The following is an 11,288-nucleotide window of genomic DNA, read 5'->3' as shown; positions in this document are numbered from 1 at the left end:
GACAGCTAGGCAATTGTTTTATTCGCACGATGAGACGCCGGAAATCACAAACTGCTGAGAATGTATTGCGACAGCAGTGATATCAATGCAATGATAGTTCGAACAGTACCATTAATTGATACGGTACGACAGCGACAATTTCTAATTATAGCATTGAAACCGAACATTCTTTGACATGAAACAGAAGGACAAACAGAACAGGACGAGCACAATATGATAGCGCTTTTTGCCATTATGCATGACGCGACGGTCTGGCGTAGGCTGCAGATCCATGCGTATGAGCTGAGGTCCGTGAGCATTCGAGGAAGCCAATGATATTGACTCCCAATAATAACGTAGTATTTCACCCACTGGAAAACCAGCGAGCGCCATTTGACACTGAGGATCGAACCTATGGAATGCCCATCGAATGCGAGGGGGATGCTACTAGGATACCGTTTTTGTGCTGCACATATCGAATAGTGCAGCTCCTCGTCAGACGGCTATGGCCCGCAGTGGGCGAAGAGAACTTATTTGAACCCTCGGCGGGGAAACTGGGCGCGCTCAATAACTATGCACGCTTGTTCTGCGCCCTGACGAGTTATAGAGCCCCGTTTTCTTCTGCCATCGTAAGTCTGCGCACCAGTGCCACTAACGCACCATTTGTTTTAAGCTCCTTCTATCCAATCAAATGTTTGGTTTGGTTAGGTGCTGCCTTTTTACTTACACTGTAGTATACGGTGACAACCGTCATAAACATCGGGTTCTATAAGCAGCAGCGCCTCGCTACGGCGAAACGCGCGTCACGGTGAACAGAAGCTAACCTCAATCCTACCTGGACCTTAACTTGTCGGCGACAACCATCACAGAATGATTCGTTATACCCATTGGCAACGGAAGGCACTTTTTTTTTTTTATTCCTTCTTGCTACATGCATCCAAAGTATTTTGCATTCTAGGGCTATCGGAAGAGGCGCACTGTGACGGCGTAGTTGTTTTCATGCGGTAATTATTTAGGATAACATTAAAACGTCAAATCGACATAAGGTTGGGTTCCGGGAGTGGGTCCTGACACAAGGACGAGTGAATGGCATCGCGAAAAGACAATTTCAAAAACACATGCGCGCGGCCTTAGGAGGAGTGTTGCTCTAGAGGGAGGCCGCGGATTCTCCGGCGCGTACGCCGATGCTAAATCCACATCTTAGGTACATTTTTGAGACCCCGTTTATAACTCTGTGCTTTAGTTTCTACTAAAAATACCGAGAGCTTTGCGGCATTGTTTAATACAGGATTAAATACAAAGTTCAGTTTTAAAGAAACTGTACTGCGGACATTCATCTCGTCTCTTGGGAGCGGGCAAATCGTGCTAACTGCGAGGCATTTCAGGTCATATTCTGAGCGGAAATTCACAACACTGAGCATGTGAGCATGTCCATGAGCCTACGTGAAGGCCCAATCAACTGAAGTAACTGTTCAACGTTAGGCGTTGTACACTGCACAAAGGTTTAAAATTGCAGTCACTTATTTTTATACAGAGGTACCACGGATCGTCTAAAGAACAAAGACTACTCTGCATAGATTTTAATGTCTTGTTTGATGTTACCACCTAAATAAACCTCCAACTGAGCCAATCTTGTTATATACGACCCGCGGGCTCAAATTTCTGATTCAAACTGTACACGTACGTACCTTTGCCCCGTCGTCACTGTGAGCTTACCTCTTGAATCAGTAATCTTAGATAATTGCGAGTTAGCAAACGACGGAAGATCGGCGCGAACCGGAAGGCTTCCGCACGCACACGCCACTGAACGCAAGCTCGACTCTTTCAAAGATGCGGGGATAGCTTTGGAATGTGTATGCTGAGCCTCTGGGCGTGCAGTTCTCAGAAAAAGCGAAATCAACGGTGAAACAACCAAACCGCACAAAACTTCCATTCGTGCATCCGTACTGTCACCCGGTTGCTCTCGCGGCAATCGTTACAATGTTAAGCGTCCCATGTCATTATTGCAGCACTACACATAGACGCTGAACTCGACAGGTGTCCAAATGAATGCGCGCACACAGTGAAAAGTGCGCGCAGGCAGGCGACGGCGATGGAAGGACAGCTAGTCAGGTACCACCTTGGCTCCTGGCTTATTCCACACCTTAAATCACCGCCGTTGCTTTTCTGGCTTCTAACTGCCAACGATGACTTGTCCGGTTGACAGACGCCATTGTTTGGGTGCCATCTCGTTAGATGCGACATCTCGAAGCTGACCGGTCGGTCCCAAACCTGGAAAGCTGTACGAGACTGGCTGGCTGCTCACACGCCCTGGTCGTCGCCAACCAGCGGAAGTCGACCCCTGGCGAAGACCTGCTCCAGGGCGTGCGCTGAGGGCGCCAGGTGTAGCGCGAGCAGCTTCTCGGCGGCCAGCGGGTGCCAGTCGCCCAGCGTGCAGCCCAGGTCCTCGTGCACCTCGTAGTAGTGGCAGCGCTTGGTCAGCCGCATCGACGGCACCAGCTCGTAGGCGTCCACGTGGCGGCACTGCTTGAGCAGAAGCAGCAGCCCTGCGCCCCGACACCGCTTAGACACCCGCGGCATTCAAAGTTGATTCGTATACGTTACATGCGGGCGACTTGCGGCCATTAACGCTTTCCGACAGGCTACAAATTAACCAAATTAACAGGGCAGTCCTAATTCCCTTATCGCTCTTCTACATTATCTGAAATAGCGTATAGCATCATGGAAACATATATGAAACAATCATTATCGATTAGGAGGTCCAGCTTCCACTAATGTGTGGTCGTTTTTTTTTTTTTTTTTTTTTTTTTTTTTTTTTTTTTTTTTTTTTTTTTTTTTTACCTGACGAAGCTTTCAACACAGCAGATTTCGAAGATGCACCAATTTATAGTTGCCCTTGGATCTGGCAAAGAAAAACTAGGGGTACATCAAGATTCTCCTCAAAGAGACAGAACACTGGCCAAAATATTTTATGAGATCATAGTATAAATGACAAGACCTGTCTCATATGCACAGATCGAGTACTATAATATCAAAGAAACGAGGCTTTACAATTATAATTTTTCACTGAAAATCGCCGCATAAAAACAACTGAGACGACATCTTGCGGAGAAACACTGTTACTATCACGTGACCATATCTCAGGAATATATCACTGATTTTCAAATGTACATAGTTTTCTTCCTTCTAAGAGGTCCTATTTTGCGCTCTCTCCTGTTGGTTGACTGGTAACAACTTTATTTATAGTCCTTCAGAGCTTTCGCTGACGGGGCCTTATGTCTCTCCCGTGCCTCGCCGTCGCCTCGCAGGCCTGCTGAACGGGCCAGAGTTGGTCACCGAGGCTGGGACTGCGCAAGATAGCGGCCCACAGCAGCGGGAGGGTTCCGTAGTTAGCACCGTGCGGGTTTTTGTTACAGCCCCAGAGCATGTGAGTTAAAGTGGCTATATCAGCGTGGCAGACCTTACATATATTTGCGGGTATGTAGGGTACGTGAGCGTCTGCAGTTGTCTGAGGACCACCGCGTACGCCCTGTCCAGCTTGTCGCTGGGCGGAGGGACGTCCTTAAATAAAAACCACCGCTCCTTTAGCATCACGAATGATATGGTTTCAGCTTCTGTCACTAGATGACGCGACTGTCTTTTGAATTCCTTGGATGAAGCGGCACGTGATACAGCGCACTGAAACTTTCGTCAACGAGGCGACGACGCTACTCTACACTAAAATGTCTAATTACACTCTGGTGGGTGTAATTTATATTTGTTTTCGGTAAGTCTATGTCATCGGCCTAGATAAAAACGGGCATACGCACTGATCGAAAAATTCGCCGTAAAAATTTTCTACAACGTTTCTACCAAAAGCACTATGGCCCCGAACATTTTATACAAAATCTTTCCATTGCGATGAAAACAAAATTGATGCCTAAATTTCAGTGTTCTGTCCCTTTAACATATATCCTTTTCAGTCCGTTAATTTTTTATAGTTCTTCTTTCAGTTGGTTTTGAGGAAAAGGAAGTCGCATTATCTGTCTCACCAGAGAGACAGATGCAACGAACGCTTACACTTACAACGAACGCCGTGCATTTGGAGGTACATAGGCCGTCGGTTCGAATCTCTATCCCAAACTAGCCACCAACTTCACTAGCAGATGTACTCTAAAAGGGATGCGAATAGTGCGACACCAACCACCCTGCGTGCAGCACAAAGAACGGTTGCGTCATAATTTTGATCGGTGGGTCTGCAAGACTCATTTCCTTGCTTCCTGCTAATTTTCGCCTTACAACCACGACAACGCCGATGCTGGCTGTTCAGCGAAAAGGGGCCATTACGCTATTGCAGTAGAAATGTCCACCACTTTCCTGCACGTGATCAAATATGAGTAAACGTCCCACTTCTCGCATCATGCTTCAAACCAAAAGCAAAATGTTCAGGTATGCGCCCTTTTGATGAAATGATGAGAGGCCTCCTTGGGGGTGTTGTTTTCCCGACCTAGTTCAATAGGTTATTATTTCCTAATCGCTAACAAATGTGGGGCCGGGCACGAATATGCGCGTTTCTGCATTTGCTGTCCATATTACTTTTGTATGCACCTACAAGTGCGTGGGCTAGGCCGGAAAGGAATATGTAAATGAAACTTGGAGGAAACTTAAATACCCTGAGGTGCGACAATGAGATAGCGTGAGCACCTCATCATGAGCTTCCACCCATGACCACGCATACCCGTACATGCCAAACATTACCACAAGCATAGTGCAGGACTACGCATGCAATGCATCCCCACACACATTTTAAATTAATTAGTATCATTCACCTTAACGGAAGAGGGACATTTCCCTCTGTCGAGTTTGTCACCTGCCATTCGCATACCAATAAAGATCGGTGATAGGTGGCTCAGCTGGAAAGTGTATAACACCGCCAACGCCGATCCTTCACTCCAATGGGGCCTTTAATGCTATCGCAAGCAACCATTTTCATTTTGTTCATTTCAGTCGACCGGCTGACTCAGACCCTAGTGGGTACGCAGCACTTGAGCAGAGTTCAAAAGGTGAAACGAACCAAGCGGAACAGCGCTATAACAAAATGTACACTCACCCAATTTTCTGACCGGAACGCGCCAGCGTCGACCGCCGAGTCGATAAGCTCCGTATGACGGAGTGCAGCGGCGAAATCAGCGAGAATATACGCGCATGACCGCAGTGAACAGACCGGTGCAGCGTTCTTCGACCAGGCTTTTACCGGAACCGAACACAACCCCGCCTGCTTTTCGTCCTTTATCACTTTCTTTTTCTCCCGCTTTCTGCATGCCCTTGAGAAAAAATTAGGACATGGAATGTGGTGCAGCCTTCTTTCCTGTAGGAGAGAAAGGTGTGAATTGATAAGCGAAATAAATTGATCACATGTCGCTACTACCGCCCTTCACGTCTTGGAACGTGTTTTCTTACGCGTGCAAGCAAAGAAACCCTTTCTAGGCTTCGCTTTTCTTTTGTGCTTGCCCTCGAGAAAAGCAATTTATTTCTGGTAAGACATTGGTGAGGCGTCTGAGATATTCTTCGCAAGACGAAAGTTACTGATCAGGACTTACAGTGACAGACACTTCTTTTTTTTTCGCGTCAGGAAAGTGCTATGTCAACCATAGAAGAAATTTGAAAATATTCTGATACTCACGTAGTAAAATCAGTGAGTGCATTTCGCATTCCATACGAGCTCAAGTCCTACCACTTAACCGTTAGTGTATAACTTGAGGATAACATTTGAAAATAAATATGATGCAGACGATAACGGTGCTCAAAAGAAGCGGGAGTGGGGCCGACTCCCGGAACAGCCTTGCAGAGGAGAGCTGCACAAGCTGCTCGTAGCGTGCACGCCCGTACTCTCGCACAGTTCGCGCCTGCGCTCCGTCGCTTTCAGGTAAAAAAAAAAAATATCGGAAAGGTGTACACGATATGCTTGCCTTGTACGTTTTATTAGAACACAAGAGGAAACAGAAAAAAAGCAAGGCTTCCGGGAAGTATACGTGCATGCGCGCACCATAGCTTCTGGACTATACGCCCCAGCGCCCCTACAGCTGGAAAAGTGAAAGTATTTAAGACTGCAGGCGAGATTAGTACATCGCTTTAGATGCGCAAGAAAAATGAGCAGATGAAATGATGCACGCCGTGTAAGGTCACTGCGCTTTCTCTCACGTAACCAGTTTTAAATGTATTTACGCATGCGCAGTATACTTTATCCGGCATTGAACGTAAGCAAAGCCCCGTTTGTCACGCATGGGTGAATTCTCTGACGCGTTCTTTCGGGCGCTTAACTTTCCAGATCAGATTTAGCTCCCATGCAGAGCCTGGTTCTGCATTTTATTATTCCGATTTGCGATGGAAGAAGAGCGTTATCTAGACCTTTGATTCTATCATCATTACGCATACTTCTAGTTGACAAGAAAACAAACAAAAAAAAACATTCCGGTGCCGCTGGGCTGCGGTGTTGACGACCTCGCTTATGCGGCCAAGATGCAGTAGTGCAGGCGTCGAAGCCTAATCTTACGTTTTCTCTCTTTGGCGAAAAAATGGTGCATTCAGCGTTGAGCCTTCGAACGTACACTGCGTGTCGTCATAGACAGCTGTAATATAGGCTCAGAAGCGCCGTCCGTCTCACTGAATCACTTGTGGAACTGTGGAAGCTACTATGGTATATACCGAGGAATCCGCTCGACGGAGGGTTCCTGAGCACGGGTCCCGGATTCTGGGCGTCCAGGAAGTGCCAGGCCTCCCAGACCGACTGCGGGTGCAGCAGGAAGAAGGGCTCGTCGGGCAGCACCTCGCGCCGGAGCCAGTAGGTCGGGAACAGGTCGAATTCTGGATGCTCCACCCACTGCGAGTCGATTCGCGCAGCGTGATCGGCCATTCGCGCCTCATTGCGCCATTCTTTCTCGGTGCGACATTCTCGGTGTGATCATGCTGCCACAGCCATAAAGCAAACAATTAAAGAAAACTCCCAGTCGCTGGTCAGTTCGGGAATCGAACCTTAGAACCTCTGATTCGAATACCTGCGTCCTACCCATTCACAGATTGTATATATGCAGTCACCAGGTTCGCACAGTCCGAGTGGTGAGAATCAGTCGCCTTTGTGACTCTTACATCCACACGATCATTATGTCAATTTCCTTCGCTTCCCGCTGAGACGCGTCGAGACGCGTCCGCAACTCATCTGTCTCCTCCGCTCATACACGTTGGCTGTTTTCAAACCTCTAAACATCCCAGTTGCTGTAGTGACCCTTTGTATCGATGGCTTGTCGGCCGGTAGCTGTGTGCTAGAATATGCTTTACCCCAAACTTGGTGTAGCACCCGCACCAGCAGCGGGTATACCCAGCCACCAGTGGCACCATGCGCTAAGATGTGCTCCCGACGGACGGCAAATAACTAATTCTCCGGAGGCAATGGGCGCGCACTGTGGATGGCCACAATGGACGCCCATGCAGTAGCCTTAATTTACGCCACATTCATAATTACTTGTAGCTTCGGCTGCGACACAAGCTGCAACGCTCTCGCAGAATATCTGCAGCTACTACAAATGCTGGCCGTTCTTCTTTCTTTTTTCTTTTTTTTTTTTTGAGCACGAAACGTAAGTAGCAGCGACAACACAGAAAGCGAATACGTGTGCCTTGTTATAACAGGGCAAACAGGCATGCGAGCCAGCCATGAGAATCCCTCTCATGTAAGCACTTTTGAGCGACGTGACAGGCCTTATGCTAGCTGAGAGGGCTGTGTGGGTGCATATTTTTTATGGAACTTAGCGCCAAAACTGACAACACACAGAAAGTGAGACGAGACAATCACTTCTCCCACCTCTCTATGTTGTTCTGTCGGTTTCAGCGCTATGCTCTTTAAAAAAAAGCGACATGTCTAAGTTGTAACAAATGTTTTGCACTGATTATTGGTGCAGGTGGTATACTAGGAAATGTTCCAAGTTATGAGCGAATCTCTTTCGTCAATTAAGGCCCCCTTTCGTTGGCGTTTACTCGGCCCTTTCTGAGCTCCTTCATTGCAACTAGCGCCCTGACCATGAAACAGCAGGCCCGTATACGCGGTGCCAGCTCTACTCGCCTTGTCGAGAGGCTGTTGGTCTCGCGACGGGTCCCATGCCACCAGCGTCACATTACGGTACAGCGGCGAGTTGAAGAAGTCGAACTCTGGGCGCGCCAGCACCTGAGAGTTGAGCAGCCGCATAGTGGTGCGCCCTCCCACGTCGCCCTCAAAGCCTGCCGTAGGAGCGTCGTTGAAGCGCAGCACCGTCTCGTGGCCGTCTGCAAAGACAGAGGCGAACACAAAGTCACACCGAAGAAGGCCGGCGTTCCAAAAAGCAATGCGTGTCACCTTGGTGCGGGCGAACGTCATGCGAAACAAGACTATTAAGAGTTTCAGACCGGAATCTTAAGCTAACAGATTGGCTGGCGTCCATGTAGCGACATCAGGTATGACAGGAGTCGGAAGACCAGCCAGGTGGCGACGGAAGACGCGCCAGTGCATCAAGTTCTGAGAGCAGGCGGGGAAACTTAATATGAGCCAAAAAAAAAAAAATGGCCACCGATCAACCTTTAGATACTTCTGAATAACTGCACTATTTAGTAATAACCCCAGGCTCCGATGCGCCGTGAAAACGTGCCCACCAGAGGCTTTGGCTATTGATTATTCATATTACTATTATTCCCTTAGTTAGTGATTCGCACACCATGCAATAATACCTTCGCTAGAAAAGAGTTCATTTCGGCCAATTCGAAATTCCTTCTGGCTGGGAGCATCATCCGCGCACTTTTATTTCTGCATTTCCTTTTTTACTCACGAATGGACCTTCTGCTATACTAGCGTGTACAGTCCTGCTGCATTCGTGTGAGGCGGTATGTCGCACGTATGTCGTCCCATTCGCTCACCGATCTCTGGTCCCAACTTGGAGCCAAGCATTGACCCTGCGCTGGACACCAGGGCACAGCTGTTGAAGTGGTTAGCGTAGAAGTCAGCCTCTGGGAAGTACCGACCGTAGCCCATCCGCCGAAACGGTTCTGTGCCCCTGTCAAAAAATGCGAATGGCATGCACCCAGTGTACATTAAAACAAAATGGTTTCAGGTAACGCCTTGTGCGTAACCCGTATCGAGTCCTGTCGCTTTGTATACTGCCACCTGGTGACCACGACGTAAATCATCATTATCATCCGGACTATACCCACTGCACTTCGCCCTCTCTCATATTATTTTCTTTTTCTTTCCTTTATTTCATTTCTCTCCACATAGAGAAAACATTATGTGGCACATTTAAGTTCCGCCTTTACAGATACGATGCAGCAGTGTGGACTAGGTATGCCAGCCCACATATAATGTGCCGCTTTAGGCAAGCCGTGTGAAGGTGCCTGCTTGGCCTAGGGGTAACGCGAATCCAATGGTCATAGTATAGGCAGATTTTGACATCACCCTGCCATATGAGAGGACTCGAGTTGGCAACTCCTGCCGAACGCGATGTCAGGCAACCATACGTCCATTCAGTGCTCGGCCATGTCAGTTGCCAGCTACTGCCTGCCAACGCCATGCTCGTGATTTTTCGCCCACAACGCCTACGCTGGCGCCGACGGCGGATTTTCGGTGAACGAGGCCTTCAACGCTATCGCGTTAAAATCCTAAATGCACATCTCGGCAATTAACAAAAGTTATGCACTTGCACATACGTACATAAGGATCCGATAAAATAGACATTGGTTTGTCTGAAATGATGACAGAGAACGTCTTTTAAGAGGATGAACTAGGTATCAATAATGAATATGATTTCACATAATTCTTAAACATGAATTGCTGAAATTCAGTCTCTCCTCCTATATATTACACAACAAATAAGGCACTTGGAAATTTAAGTTCTGTCATAGTTTGTTCGGTTGAGCTGTGCTTGCATAGGGTGCACTTTGATTCGTGGAGGTCTGTAGCCGGAAGTTTCAGTTTGTTACCTATTGTAATAACTTGCAACAGGATATTTGCGTAGCTGGAAGCATTGTATTGTCACGTAGTGGTGACGAGGTCGACGACACAATTGAAGGGTCGATGATCGCACTGAAGAAACTGTTTATTTGGGCTGACTTGCGCCCGCAAAAGAACTAAGCAACTCGGCGGCGGCGATAGAAACAAACGTGCTCGTCGATCGTCGAACAAAGAATGCCCGTCACACTCGGCAACGCTCAATTTAAAGGCTGCACAGAACAATCTAGATAACGTCGCAAGCAGCTACCAGCACGGGCTGGAACATTGTGGAAAGACACGCGAGTGGCCGGAACCTTCGAGGCAGATCTCGGTGCATCTTGTGCTACAACAAAACTGATACAGGTGTGACTCGCGGCGTCGAGCATTAACAAAGATTACGGAACTGATATGCGGTCCAGAATCAGAGTGATAAGCCGGTATGCCGGCGGCTGTTAATAAACAACAAATACTGTTTTGAAGGTTTCGCGGCAGTATAATTGATAAATAACTTGTCTGTTGGAAGATCATATATAGTTTACCTTGATAGTTTCAAATTATTTGTAACACTTTTTTGCAGCATCAGTAGTTTATTATAGTTATGAACTGTAGTAGTTTCTCACACTAGTCCACAATATGAGAATTTAGAGAAGAACATAATACAATGTATGTTTTAGCCGTAAATGAATAAGCTCTCGTAGCCTGAGTCGCTTTGGTAGGTTAAACCTCATAAACCAAACCATACCAATACATTCACTATTTTCAACATACATCATCATCATCATCATCATCAGCCTGATTATACCCACTGCAGGGCGAAGGCCTCTCCCATATCTCTCCACTTAACCCGGTTCTGTGCTAGCTGCATCCACTTGACCCCTGCGAACTTCTTAATCTCATCCGCCCACCTAACTTTCTGCCGCCCCCTGCTACGCAACATACAGTCCACAGTTTTTCTTATAACTCTGCAGCTAGTTTATTTACATGCGTGTTTCATAACATACTAGTATCATTTTGAAACCATACGCCCAAGAAACTTTGAGCTGTGATTTCATGCAGTCGTGTGTTGCAAAACAGCATTACAACATTAGCATTAACAGCACCAGGTCCTGTGCCATCTGCACGTTGACCCCGGCAACTTCTTAACAACTATTCTAACCCCATTTTCTTAGCCTCATCCGCCCATCTAATTTTCGGCCGCCTCCTGCTACGCTTTCCTTCCCTTGAACTCCAATTTGTCACCCTTATCGATCATCGTTCGCATATGTCCTGCCCATGTCCATCTCTTCTTAATTTCGAATATAATGTCATTAACTTGAGTTATTTA

The 11,288-nt window shown here is 47.3% G+C and overlaps 1 protein-coding gene across 3 annotated transcripts in view; it reads right to left on the bottom strand.

Moving 5' to 3' along the window:
• LOC146197816 (beta-galactoside alpha-2,6-sialyltransferase 2-like) overlaps window positions 1-11,288 on the bottom strand; it is a 37,003-nt gene continuing 25,715 nt past the window's right edge. For 2 of the 3 annotated variants that reach the window (XM_084593044.1, XM_084593045.1), the window contains exons 3-6: window positions 8,896-9,032; window positions 8,072-8,271; window positions 6,664-6,838; window positions 1-2,525 (exon numbers count right to left, since the gene is read on the bottom strand). In XM_084593044.1, coding sequence (XP_084449170.1) covers window positions 2,281-2,525; window positions 6,664-6,838; window positions 8,072-8,271; window positions 8,896-9,032 — 757 coding nt within the window. In that variant the 3' untranslated portion in view covers window positions 1-2,280. Of the gene's footprint in view, window positions 2,526-5,068; window positions 5,327-5,641; window positions 6,839-8,071; window positions 8,272-8,895; window positions 9,033-11,288 lie in introns of all 3 variants that reach the window. The other variant, XR_014704898.1, reaches the window with a different exon arrangement.

This window comes from Amblyomma maculatum, chromosome 2, assembly GCF_055883805.1.
Source record: "Amblyomma maculatum isolate TAMU_Amacu chromosome 2, ASM5588380v1, whole genome shotgun sequence".
Lineage (NCBI taxonomy): Eukaryota > Metazoa > Arthropoda > Arachnida > Ixodida > Ixodidae > Amblyomma > Amblyomma maculatum.
Note: the sequence above shows the minus strand (reverse complement) of the source record. Positions and strands in the feature narration are given on the sequence as shown.